This window comes from Wasmannia auropunctata, unplaced genomic scaffold (assembly GCF_000956235.1).
Source record: "Wasmannia auropunctata unplaced genomic scaffold, wasmannia.A_1.0 LD335400.1, whole genome shotgun sequence".
Taxonomy (NCBI): Eukaryota; Metazoa; Arthropoda; class Insecta; order Hymenoptera; family Formicidae; genus Wasmannia; species Wasmannia auropunctata.
This window is the reverse complement of record NW_012027490.1, coordinates 92,825-107,539: the sequence shown is the minus strand read 5'-3', so window position 1 is coordinate 107,539 and position 14,715 is coordinate 92,825. Positions and strand designations below refer to the sequence as shown.

General features: G+C 41.2%; 1 protein-coding gene across 5 annotated transcripts in view; it reads right to left on the bottom strand.

Moving 5' to 3' along the window:
* Positions 1-11,795: 11,795 nt before the first annotated feature.
* LOC105457038 (ubiquitin carboxyl-terminal hydrolase 48-like) overlaps positions 11,796-14,715 on the bottom strand; it is a 52,352-nt gene continuing 49,432 nt past the window's right edge. For all 5 annotated transcript variants that reach the window (XM_011701452.1, XM_011701453.1, XM_011701450.1 and 2 more), the window contains exon 18: positions 11,796-12,393. In XM_011701452.1, the coding sequence (XP_011699754.1) occupies positions 12,371-12,393 (23 nt within the window). In that variant the 3' untranslated portion in view covers positions 11,796-12,370. The remainder of the gene's footprint in view (positions 12,394-14,715) is intronic.

The window sequence follows — 14,715 nt, the reverse complement described above, 5'->3', positions numbered from 1 at the left end:
AAAGCGCGCGAGCAAGGAGCCAAGAGGTGGCTGATAGAGACGGTCTCGTAGACGAGGAGCGAGAAAGAGCAGGATAGAGATGATAGTGACGGAGGAGGTGAACGAGGAGGAGGAGAAGGAGGAGGTCGAAGAGAAGAGAACGAAGAAGCCGGACAGGAGCTGGTTCCGAGCACAGGATGGCGAGTCCTGTATGCGTTTGGCAACCCCGCCCGGAGGGTTGACTCCCGGGTACCATCGGCTCTTGGGTGCCGCCATCACGGCATCCAAGAAACCCCCTTTCACCCTCCTACCTCAGCCGCCACCTCCCGCTCCTCCCCGCAACCCTCCCGAGAGGACTCGCGAGACGCGAGCGAGACCCTGGATTTTATCCCTCGTGGTTTTTAAGACAGGTCCCTCGGGAAGATGGAAGCCTTTTTGGAAAATATAATTTAATATATTTCTTCTTATCGATTCTTATCAAATTTAATTGGGTGATTTCTTTTTCGTGATAGCAACGAACCAGTGTATTGTAAATTAAACGCCGATTTCTCTCGCGCAAAAATAATAAATTAGCAAAATCCAATAATATTGTTCTGGCAGAATTCATTTCGCGTTAGGGAGAAAATATTATTTGGCAGTGCGCGACGTATGAAAAAGACTTACAGATAATCAAAAACAGACGGCATATATTAATATTCATTGATTCCAATGCTTTTTGAATCACTTTTTGAAACGTTACATACATATCTTGTCTTTCACTGTATTCACAAGCGTTTTTAGCTTTTATTTTTAGTAAAAGTTTTTAATGAAAATATAATGTCCTCGTGCCATCCAAAAGTTATGTAGAATCTTTAATAAGATTCAAATAAATGTTATTAAAATGTAAATCTTTACATTTATTACGAATTTAAGAATATAATGCTTGCGACAACACTCGAAGCAATACAATCATGTCGCTATTTTTATTTTTTTTTATTTTTAAAATATTCTGTTTCGATCAAAATCGCTAAAAATCATCGATTTTTCTGGTTGCCCCTATTGTGTAAAACGTTTATAACCTAAGAGATTTAGTTGCAACTCCGCAAAGAAAAAACGTTGGAATGTGTTTACCGAAAGTCAGCATCTACCTAAGAACGAACTCGAGGAATGCCACACGGTATTCTAAGTTTATTTTCTGACATTTCACGGACGTGTGCGCGCTCAAACGTGATCGTGAACTATCGACTACGTGAAATAGCAATATTATGTTCGGAGAATCCAGAGAACATCTACATTATTGTTAATATCGCGACCAATTACTGTGAGTTTACTGTCGTCGATCTAAAATGCAATTTTCCTAGATTTAAAAATTGAAGATAAAAATATTTAGATCAGCTGATGCATTAAATTAACGTTACTGCGAATGCAATGTGCAACTTAACATATTTGAAAAACATATTAATGCTGCATACGCGTAGAAAATAATGTAGAAGGTATCTAAATAGAAGGTATTTCTGTAGAAGGTAACAACACATTTGCATGAGATAACGTTATTCGAGGACGAAAACACGATCTCCTTTAAATTGCTTCGTTGCATTCGCTATTCACCGCTACGCGTTCATCCGTCCACGCAACAGCTCCGCGTCTCTCCCACGTACACGGCGGCGTTGCTCTCGGTAATTACGGCACATCGCGATCGCAACCTCGCCTTTTCCTTAAAGGAATTACGAGCGTGGAATTTTCTTCAAAGCCGCGGTGTGGCTTTCCCGCAGTACGGAAAGGGCGTTGACAATGTCAATGACACGGCCGGGGCGAACGTAGGAAATAGCGGTCGCGCACAGCCGCACAACATCGATATCTCGCGACGACGACGACGACAACGACGACAAAAGTATCGCGGTGGACGAATTGAAACACCGACCAATCGAGAGGTCGTGTTTTTTTATCACGATCTAAGACCCATAAGGTTCGTCGAGATCTGTCCGAGTCCCGCGATCGCTGTACCCGCCGTGACGGTAACGCTTTCTATCGATTATCAGCGCGTGCCAACAGCTTCCAACGGTCCACGTCGCTATTCTTATCCACCAAACGGCTGGTACATCGATCAATGGTCCGATTTCATGCACTGTTTCGTAAACAAGTCGGGATCCGATGCAGATTAGTGCCTTCACTCCACAGATACCAAATACCGCATTTATGACGTAAGTGGAAAAGAGAGATTGATTAATTGCAAATGATGCTAATCGACGTTAGCGAAATCGATTCTAAATTATTCAGACACATTTCTTTAAAATGTCAAAAATAATTACTGTTACATTATTTCTCATTGTAAATTATTATCAGATTACTCCCCGATTAATATATCATCTGCGATGTATCAAGGGGAAAAGCTATCACAACCTATAGAATATCCACTTTAATATAGAAATATATAATCGTTATATAAAAATGCTGGTAGCACTAAACCAAGTTGCATTCATTATATAAAACATTTCGAATGGTATTTCTTTTTTTTTTTCGCTCCGGTTAGCGGAATCGAAATCCAACGCACGAGTTACAAGTTATAGATTTAAAGTTGGTCGCCAGTTTCTTGCCTCGTCGCCTTTCCAAAAGAAGACGCAGGACGATTTCCTTCCATCTCGCTATATTGCTCTTTTTTTAATCGGCGTTCTCAAAGCCCGTGACGAAAAGGCGGCCGCTGATGTTACGAATCCAATTTTCACGCCGAAGTCATATAGTTTATCGTCGGCGATTCGAGATCTAGGTAAACCGTTTCCAAGACCGATCGGATAGATTAACTGTCACCCATCAGACAGGCTCGACTATAGTAATGTGAAATGAGTTTAAAGGAATTAATTTAACGTGAGAGATAAGAGTTCCCACGTTCGGCGGCGTTTCAACAATCCCATCTCACAATCAGATCAATAGAAAAAAATTGGTACGTCCGAAAAATTGACCTTCATGATTTTCATTTCGCCAATAGACGCATAATTTAGCAGCAAGCGGACCAATTCGAGCGTAATGCGAGAACGAGGGACCGCCAGGGGGAGAATTAAGCATAGTCATATTCGCAATTAGAACGCGGTCTAAGTTCTCTCGTTTGCGGATTTTGCCGTGTAATCTCTCGCGCTCGGTCCCTCTCGGCTGTCCTTCCTCCCTCGTACGGGGGAATCCCTTTTTCCCCGTGACTCGGGATTTTTCTCATTCTCGAGATGATCGTTAAACGAGCGATCCGCCTTATCATTTCATTCTCGATGAAACCGCATAAATGCTCGATAGACGTTTCTCTTAATTATTACACTGTTATAGATATCTTATTTTGGATTTGTTGTACAAAATTTTTGAAGTATCGTTGAGAATCGTTCAAGTCTATAAAAATTACAAAAAGAGTACGTTGAAAATGTCATTATGTCTCCCCTTTAACTCTCGCGGGGCAATCAAGCGTTCCGTGAATAATATTAATGAAGGTCGTGGATTAATTTCGTTCTTGTTAGCGGATTATTCGAATCTTTTAAAAAGAGAATCGGGAATCAAGCGGGGACACAGCAAAAATCCCCCATCCTTTTCTCTAATCCCAGGGATAAAATTCACAAATTACTCACGACGTGAGGGCGAGATACGTGCGCGATTATCAAACATCCTTCATTACCTTTCGTCGCGCACGTGGAGAGTGAGAGAATAATAATTCACGAGGGAGTAATAATAATAAAGAAGACGAATCTATTACAAGGGTCAGATAGTCGAGGAAAAAGACGTAAATGCTAAGGCAATTTTTCGAAAATACGTCAAGCAAACGAATAACGTTGTCCGGCCGATTTAAAATTCTGGCGACGCAAAAACCGGGGGAAAAGAAGAAAAGAAGCAGGAGAAGGAAGGAACAAAATCGTTTTGTAGCGACGAACAGTAGCAGTATCCTTTCGACCGGAGGATCCGCCCTCCGCCCTCCGTCGTCCGCTCCGGCTGCCCCCGCCGCACCGGGGGATCCTCTTTTTTCAGCACGCCCGGTGTGTGCCTCGTTTCTTTTCGTCGCTCCTTAAATTCATCCTTGCCTCGGCCGCGCGGTAGTAAAAGCGCGCGCACGGGTGCTTTACGAGTGTGAATAGACGGTCGTCCAATTATGCGGCTTAATTTAAATGGGATAATTGCGTCCAGGAGGCTCGAGCGGCGTCCCGCATTATGCCCGCGCGCGGATATATATTCGGTGCATGCGGTATGCGTGAGGGTGTGTTTTGCGCGCTAGTATGCGCGCGTACGTGTAATTGGATCGCTTAGAAATATTCTTTCGGCTTACCAGCTTCCGTACGGCACGACAACACGCGGCTGCAGGCACCGGTTCGGTTTTATCGCGAACGCAACCTCGAGATAATAAGACGCGCGCGGCTCTCTCCATGCGATATACCTGATCGTTCATTCAGAACTCTGAGCAAACTCTCCCGAGTCGGAATTAAAGTAAATCACGCGTAGAATAAGCAAGTAGCACGTAGAATAAATCAAATTGAAGATACGATGAAACGTGTAAACATCTAAGGTATCTCCTCCGGATAAAATCTGTCGTAGCAGTTTTATTATGCCAGCTGCCCTGTATCGAAAGAAAATAATTGTATTCCAAAGTACAGGGAATCCCTTCCGATTTTCGGTAGGATCGCATCGTGGAATGTTAGGATCGCCGATGGTCCACCGATGGTATGTCTGGACAGTCCGTCGTCTGAAGGAGCCTCGTGCATTTTTCAGGATCCAGAAGGGCTTCGAGGGCGTACCTTTTCGGCATGATGTGCAAAGGGCTTCCTAGAAAGTCCACAACGAGGACACCGTGCGCGTTCCACGGAAGATGAACTTTATTATCGCGAAAGGCAACGCGCGAGACGATCGCGATACGGGCTAAGAATTCGCTAATTATGTAATTATGGGAAACAGAAACCGAGACCCTCGATGTATATCGTCGCAAGTCTATTTCAGATTGGGATAATTATGCCCTTTAGATCAAAAAATCGCCGACTTGAGTAAATTGTTGCCGTACGCGATCGTTTGCCAGACGTAAAATAATTTATATATCATTATTTCTATCATATACTTCATTATATATATATTTTGCGCTTGTGTAAATAAGGTAGTTCGTAATATATATATAATATATTATTAATATATATTATATATATATAAATATATACGTACATAATTTATGTATAATATGAGAGTTTTGATGTAATTAAAAAAACATTCAACTCTTTTTTTCTTCTCTTTAAAACGTGCCAATAAACAGTAATCATGTTAGTTTTGTCTCCAGCATCGTCTACATTGTTCGGCAATGATTCCACGTGTGGGACCAATTACCAATTGCAGCGGCTTAATGCAATCAGTAAATTGACGCCAATGTCGCGGTCGACTGCTTTCCCACAAAGTTTCAAGCGGAAGATCGACCCAATTACGGGTTAAAGCGATAATTGCTAAATTTATCGCCGGCACAGCTCCGTCGCCACGCCGGTCAAGCGATCTTCTCCATTGGCCTGAGACGAGCTATTAATTGTCTAATTATCGTTAATGCTGACCCTCCGACAAATCGCCCTCCCCTATCTCATCCCAGACGCGATTCCTCTATGGGGCATTCGGCTTGTATTCAGCTGGAATGTTACTTTATATTAAGATACTTTTATTATAATTAATTAAATGCCAATTATAAAGAATGTTTTTATGACACGACAATCGTAAAGAATGTTCCGAAAAATATAATTAAAAGTAACTTTAAAGATAATGAATCCATTTTAAATAATCTTAAAAAAAGACAAAAAACATGTGATTAAACTTGAATAAGCACAATAAACGAATCAAACTGGATCCTGTTCTAATGATAATTGAAAGTATTGCAGAATGGTCGCTAATTGGTTAATGAACGTACGGATGACCTCTTTGAATGAGTCACGATAATCGATCTCGGGTTGTAAAACTACCGAACGATCCCTTCGTACCCTCCCCATCGCGGACAGGATGCCACTTGGTTGCTACCGACAATCGGACTGCCCATCGCGCTATTAATTCTAGATAGGCGAATTAGAAATGCTAATTCCCGTCCGGAGGTAAGATGATTAGTTTTTGCACTCTCCGCGTCCGGCTCTCCGGGAACTGCGCCTCGCGCTCGTTCCAAATTAGTCGTACGGTCACAATATATGAAAGTCCGCAAACGAAAGTGGACTCGATAGAGAAAGAGAGAAAGAGGCGTAGGAGAGAGTAGGAGCATTTACAGAAGGACAGGGGGCGAGAAAGCGAGAGGAAGAGAACGGGGAGAAGGAAGCTTCTTCGCGGCCTCTTGCGAACATCACAAAGCATCCGGCCGCAACTCGAACCACCCTTTTGCTTTATTTCACTTCGTTTTTAATTCCTCCCAATTCCGCTACTGTCAAGTCTCACCGGCGTGGCGCGGCGTGGCGTGGCGTGGCATGGCGTGGCGTGGAGCATGAAAAACGCGGAGACGCGTCACAGAACCCTCTCGACTCCTCCTTCTGCGCCTGTTAATCGCTAATTCGACTCAAAGCTGAGTTTACACTTGGCACTTATCGCATGACATTTCTATCCGACGCCGCTATTACTGTTGTAACGTTCGAGGGAAATTTTTTCAACGTTTACATTACGCCCGCAACACTAAATATACGAAAGGCAATATACGTGAGTGTTGGCAAGCTTAATATAACAATTCTAAGAGGATATTTCAAGATTACAGATAAAACTTCCTGAATTTTTTTGGTTCTGTCAACTAGCTGCTTTTGTCGTGACCTGCGCAAATTAAAGTTTCAACTATGATCTTGTTCCAAGAAAAATGGTGGCGCAGACGGAAGAAAAACAAAAGTGGAATAAGATTACAATGAATAAGAGAATTTATTTATTAATGTAGAGCTAACAGAGCAACATTGAAGCATGCGAATGTTGCAAATTAAAAAATTATCTTATTCAATGTATCGCGGCGACAAATATCAGCTTTGCACAATTTTTTAACTGTACTTCTCGATCGTTTCTAATTTCTATCTAGACTTGTAGTAATCCGGTTACCCGGAAGAAAATCGCATAATAGAAAGTAACTGTAATGAAAAGTATAAATCTTTATTAATCGTTCGAAGCGGATTTTATGAACTGATCTGTTAAATGTGGCCCCATATGGAAGCCGTCAATCAATCGAGCAATTACTCCAACGTATTGAAATTTTCCTTTTACGGTTCTCCGACAGAAGCCATCGATACCGACTTTCAAGTTGCTTTGCGTAACTCTCTCTCTTTCTCTCTCTGCGATATATCAAGTCAAACCATATTGTTTCACTTGCATTCAATATTCTTTATAGGCATAACGTGAACTTTGAAGTGAAGAAATAGAACGGACTACCGAGCACGAAGACGAGAAGTCGCTAACTATGAGGATTCCCATTCCTTCCGCGCCGTAGACGTAGTGCTAATGTCATTATAATGGCCCGTCAAGTCGGCCAGTCATCTGTCTCGAAATTACCCAAAAATAAAGGATTCGCTCGTACACGAGCGGATGGACTTGCCGGCTTCTATCGGCCGGAATTCCACGCTTCTCGCCGTGCCTGAATCCACGAGAAATTATGGGACACGCGACAAACAAAAAATTCCGCGCGTGATAAGATAGCGATATATTTCGGATGTCGAGGGCATTAACACCTGAAACTACAAGTTGAGAAACAAGTTTTCAAGGAGTCAACAACATGAGAAGGGTCATAAGCCATTAATGAGATTTTAATGGATGTCCTTCTCCGCGCTTTTCTAACTCATTCTCTCGGTCGAGTGTGTTATTTTTAAAGAGCGTCTTCGGAGCATCTTATTCGAACATGTCGATAGCGAATTGCGTGTCTGATGGAGAAAGACGGCGGACGAAAGGGGCCTCCGTATTTTCGGCGACAAACAAGACGGCGGTCATTTACATTTCGTATACATTACGTCGGTCCTGTTCGACAGCTGTTATCGATGCGCGACGCGGTGATCGACTAAGCCCCGCGGCGAACTTGGCCGCATCTCCGTTTCGGTGCCGAAATGTCCGATCGCTTATTGGGCCACCTTCCGCGGGCCAAAAAGTTCATCGGTGGACATATCTCTCCCTGCCCTTCCTCCACATGTCCCTCGGCCGTTTGCCGTTCGTGGAACGACGTTTCCAATTCGCGTCGCGGCGATTTTTTGTAATTAATCTTCAGACCGCGCAAAGGAGGAACGCGAAGTCGAAGAGGGAAAAGGAGAGGGGCACGGGGAGATTCAGCGAGATACGATGCCTGGAATAAACGAACGGGTAAATAAAAGTAAGGAAGAGAGAGCAAGAGAGAAAGAGAGAGAGACAGAAGGAAAGAGAGAGGTGGCGGGACAGAGAGCGAGAGGACAGACGAAGAGGGAAAAGGGAGAGATCGAGAGCGAGGGTGAGAGGGCAGGACGAAGACGGGAGCACGGAGACCAGTCTGCCGCGGTGTATCCGCTTTTTGCGGGCGTCAGATGACAGTCACTTATTTACCGGAGCCCGCGGCCATCTTGCTGCGATCCGAGTTAAGGAGGAGGCCCAATGCGCGCGTAGGAAAAAAAAATAAAAAAAGAAATAAAAATAAAAAGCAGTAGAGTGGTTTAAAGCGAGGCGATGAATACGGACTCACAATCAGTTAGGGAATTAATCGATCATGCATCGATGCCCGCGAGAATCCCGAACAAGGAGAAACGACGAGGACGGCAGCCGGTGGGAGGAAGGAAATTGCACGTTCACTGAAAGTGCATGCCGCGATCGCGAGAAGTATCTCGGGAATGAAAACGTTCTTGAAGCGAAAGAAGTAATAAGAGTGGGATCGTAGCGAAAAAAAAATGTTTCGACTTTACATAACGTTGATGTTTCAAAATAACTAAGAGTGGAATAAGTCCGTGATTTGTGAGGACCGAGTCACGGTACTCAAGCTGCGTCTTACGAATTCTACAAGATAAATTCTTGCTCTCACTCTTGAATCCTTCCGGTACAATAGTTTTCGTTTAGCAGAAACAAATGATACGCTATAGGGGGCCACGGATTTCCGGGATCCGAGCGTCCAGGCGCCTCGCGATTCGTTTGATGAGATACTCGTGGCTACCGCGGCTCCGCGCTCGTTAACCATCCTGAGCAAAGGCCCAAGGTTATTCAATTAACGAGCCGCAAACGCGAATAAATTAATTATGCCGGTGCGTCTCGGATAGATCAGAGCGCGCGATGTGTCTATGAAAAGGGAGGTATCGCGTACTCATGAAGAGGGGAGAGGGGGGGGGGAAGGAATTACACAGCGACCGATGCCGCTGAGGGCCCGACTTAATTACGGCCTCTCGCTAACACGTTTCTATTTCTCGCAGTCAGTACCGTTTGCCACTTCAAAAGGCTCGCGTACATTTAAAGGAGCCTCATTATTGTTCTCGTACTTTTTTCTATCGCGTTAGTTCCGCGGACTCCACCTCGCTCCGAGGTAATTTCTTAGCGAAGGCGCACGATAGGAGGATAAGGAGGCGAGTAGTTTTTCCGTTACCATATACAGCTGTTTTTAGTATTTATGTAATCATACCAATGCTCATAACAATGATACAACGATGGACTGCCGAGATATGCGTGCATAAATATATATAAGCTTTTTTTTATGTAACTTCTTGAATCAACTGCTTTGATAATACAGTAAAGTGAAAATGATTATATTTTCTATCGCTGTGTTTTACGTGTAAGTTACTTATGCTATCTGTGACGCTTACACATAAAATCTAGTAGCTAACGTCAGCTGAAATAATTTATAAAAAATCACATATTTACTGCGAGATTTAGCATCACATGTCTATTGAATTAGAAAGAAATAATGTTTAATAAGGACGTATAGGCGTAATATTTATTGTAAAAATGCTGCGACTGAGCTATTGCTGAGAGAAATACACGAATATCGAAGAAAAGCGAAGAAAATAGGACACCCCGGCAGAGCGGTGTATTTAGGATACATCCTGTCATTTGTCATTTCAAGGGTTTGCGCTTGACTCGTCAGCGATTCTCCCCATTGTCTACGCCACGGAGATAGTTTTGTCCTCGAGGAAAGAGATTAGTGACACTCGTGTGTATCGTGCAAGTTTCGCGCAGACTCCGAAATCGCGGCGGTCAGACTGCACTGCTGCTGAATTCGGGGGCGACCCTCTCAGCTTCGCAGAAAGAAGCTCGCCGAGGTCGAGAGTGAATGGCAGCTCTATAGTGCCTCCGCGATGACTGATCTGATTCTCTCTTAGAGTTAGTCAATCGAGAGACAAAAAAGGTACGCGTCAGCGAGAAAAAATAATTTCAGAATCGACATAATTTAACGATATATCGTGCGCTTTGGTTTGTTGTGCTTTAACGGGATTAACGTACAACTTGACGGATACACCATATCGCGCTTGTTAATAATACGGCAATGTTTAACAAGCATTCCCTAAACAAAACCACGATCCGCTCTGTCAAGATTAACGCTCGTATGCGGGTCGGTTCGCAATACGAATTAGGGAAAAAAACTTGATGACCCTGACATTTGTAAGGATTAGAAAGAAAATCAGTAAAAACGGCAGCTTAACCCTCGACGTTGGTCGTACGGTGAAAATCTGGCGTACCCTAATAATCCGGAGCGATTTCTCAAAAGACGATCTCGCAAGCCTTTTTGCATTTCGCATCAATTTGCCTCGTTGCAAAAATGACGCTATTTTCGTTTCGTTCCTTTTCAGTCTACGATACGTTTTTATCGCAAAATATAAATATATTTGCAAAATTATCTTGTTCATAGAATATTTCAATTTCATTATTTTTATCATTAATTTATTTATTATTAGGCTAATTTTTTAAACCTTATTATAATGGTAGTGGTCGACTGTGTTCCAATTTCAACATGTATTCTAAATTTGTCTGTCTTAATTATACTATAATTAGTAATATACTATATTTTTCAGAAAATATAAAGCGTAGAATATAAATATAAATTGGATTCACGGTTTGAAGTCGTAGACCATTCGTTAATTATCTCATATCGCATACCAGAATTCGACTAGCCACGTAAACCCCGTTGCCTTTCGACCGGTTTACAACGAAGTTTAATTACGCGGTGCCAAGTTTGATATAGTTAGGCCCATTGAACTGCCGGCAAGATTGTTTTACGAAGTAAATGAGGCAATGATGACTCGAGGCTTCGGGACCACCTAGCAGCCTGACGAAGTCCTTCCAGGCTTGCCTTTAAACTCCTTGCAAACTAATTAACGCGCGACCAACGCACCTATAACACACACACACACACACACACACACACAGACATACATACCCCGTGCGTCTTCTCTTCTTCTTGCTCGCACGCAGAGTTTTAGAAAAATTCCTTAAGAATTCTGAAAGCCTGCTTAATAATCTAGACTGTTATTATTGCATGCTATATATTATTATAATGAATGTGTTCATATTAGACATGTTCGTTGTCTTTTCTATAAGTTCTCGTTCATTTTACATGTCAATTCAGCTTCAGTATTTAATGGATCACTAAAAAATTATACATTTCGAGTGTTTTGCCTGCGTCCAAAGTTCTACTGCAAAACGAAAAATCGTAGAATATATAATGGAATGTACATAAAATAGAGACCTTTCGTTTTTCTTTATATGATCAACTTAAAAAAATAATATAACACAATATAGATTAATTACGTAATACTCGTAATACTCGTTTCTCGTCTGCCTTTACGCAGTGAAGTGTGTCACTATTTAGTGAAACATCGTGCTGGATGTGCTAAAATAAAAGAAATACATATAAATAATGTGCAAACCATATGTGGAATCATGTCAAGCAACAATAAATATCATAATAGTATCATCAAGCCATCATATATTTTATACAAACGAATTAAATACATGATCTATAAAACTATCATTAAAATTTCGCGTTAATATACATTCGAGATATATATGAATACATATTTCGATCGTTAAACAAATATAAATCGAGGAAAGAGGAAGCATATCCGTGTTTCTACTATATTTCTTCAATCCACAAAAATTTAATGGACAAAGCATCATCGTACTAATGAATAAATCAACAAGCTTTTTACGATCTTTGTTTCACTTCATCTTTAGTATCTTCACCTTCGATATCTTCCTTTTACGTTTTACAAATCTGACCATTGCTACTTTCTTAACAAATAGAATAGCGTAAGTTGTAAAGACACAACAGCATAGAATTATATTCTCTTCCACAACTTCATCGGTAACGGATGCATGTATATAAGGATCAAATATTTATATATTTAATATGTATATATATATATATATATATGTAGATATACGTATATACATTAATATATGTATAGATTGTATAAAAATATCTTGCGTTAAATCGGCTATTATTAAACGTTAAAGGAAATTGGCTACATTATATTCATACAGATCAGCTCGGCACCAATTCCGTTCCTGAAACAAAAATTACACAGAAACCTTGAGAGGCGAATAACGACTGATACATGTACGATACGGAATAATTAAAGCAGGACAGTTTTCGGTTATCAGGTATTCAAACGCCGCGCTGCGCCAGTCTAATACTAATGTGCGAATTCTAAACACACTACATTCTCTACAGCGACACGTCGAATCGCGCGTTGCTTACTACTCGATTTTGCCGCTCTCAAGACTGAAATGCTATTTCTGGCATGCTGAAAGTGCTATTAATAATTAATCGGTTTCTTGCTATTAATCATCTTAAGAATTCCTCATGCTAAGAATTATTAGCAATTTAATATTACAAAAAATCATACACATCTCTCAACACCTCTTGCTTCTGAAAAGTAATTAATGTAAGTGTTAACAAACAAGCATATTTTCATTCGCATTCTCATTACCAAGCTTACAAAGATAGTTAAAAGATTTTCACAAAAAAATATGTAGGAATAATTTTAAGTATTAATATATAGCATGCACAAAATAATATGTTTACTTGATTTCTCCGATATATAACGACATGCATTCTCGTTCTCTAGAAAGTTTTCGTCTCTATTAATTTCATATTATATATTAAATGTCACTTTTTTCCGTATAGGAGACCAAATTGTCACTTTTTGTTCACTCTATCTTTCTCTCTCTTCTATCTTTTCTCTTTCTTTATATATATTTCTATTCCCCCGCGCAAACTTTCTTCTAGTCCGAAGGGAATTTTCTTTATAGAAAATAAGCCAAGCGAGTCGATCAAAGCTCGCTCCGTTGTTTCATAGAGGGTGGATCCTCCATCAAGATTTGTATATGTACGATCGTATGTATGGCTTGTGAACGTGTTCGTCTGTACGTGTCGGACTGGCAAAATGTGTGGGACGAAACGTCTTACGCATGACTGATTCTCGTGAAACATTTTTCCGTGCGCTATATATGCGGAGAATGGAATCTACCCTTTCGTCCGTCCTTTCTTATCTATCCGCAGAATGATTTCCTAGAGTAATGCGGAAACGCAAGGGCCGCGTTCGGTTGACGTGTGCGGATTGTGAGCTCGTAAGCGTTTACCAGCAGAAACTAAATATCCCGATTCTTTTGCGTTAATTTTTAGAGCAAAAAATTACAAAAACATAATAAAATGATAAAGCCATTCCTCTTGAAGAAATAAGTAAAATCCAAAGACACAAAGTATATTGCAAGCGTAATAAAAGAATAACATTCGTATTAAAAAATCCGTGGAAAACGTTGACGTAAAGCATCTCTGAAAGGTGGAATTAATAACTGTCATTTAATAACTATCTTACAATTGCCTTAGTCACGTTTTTTCGTAGAAGTAAAGCACACGACGATAGAAGGACGGACGGAAGCGAAAGAAATAATTTGCAAGTAGTCACGGAAATCCTCTGGTCGATGGTGTTGCTAGTGGCGCTGCTTAAAATCACATTAAGGATGAGAACGGCGCCGAAAATGACGGGGCGGAGGGGGCAAATGTGCTGCAGGATGCCAACAGGATGAGAATGTAACGAGGAGAAGAGATTAAAGCTGCATGAAATCGAGGAATGTCACGAAGGTTATGCTAAAATATGTTTAAGTAATACAAAAATTAAATCGACGATCAACAGCAAATTACATTGCATAATAATATACTCAAATTTGTTTGTTTCGAAGGGCGAGCTATATGAATTATATAAAAATACTTACGTTTTTATAACATATTTATACACTTTTAAAAAATACGTAATTCAAATTTAAAAATTTACTATAATTTCACAAGCGCATAGCAAATTCATTCATAAAATATTTCGGGCAATTAAAGGAGCTTAATTAATCACTGACGTCTCTTGATACGTAAAAAGAAATATTTGAAAACAGAGAAGAGAAAAAAAACCGTAAAGATGTAGAAAGAGAGAATTAATTGTACTGCGATCAATGAGACTCTTTCCTATCGCGCCGAAGAGCCGGAGAGAGAAAGTCTCCCCCTCGCCCTTGCCTCGTCACGTCTTCTTCTGTCTGTCTCTCGTCGTAGCTGACTGTGACAAATAATTACCGAGGCTTAACATAAGCCAGAGGCGGTATACTTAGCTAATAGCAAAAAAGAGCGGCGATGGCCTCCAAGTCGCTCTACGTACGAGCGGTCGACGCGTTTACGCCGTGACGGGTCCACGGGCGAGATGAATTTCCACGGACAAATTCTGAGCTCCTCCGTCAGCTATCGCGACGCATTCACATACGTACCAATAAAACCGAGAATCAGTACGGTGGAGCGTGTGCGAATGTCCGTATCGTTCAACATTACGAGCACGGATCTTTGAA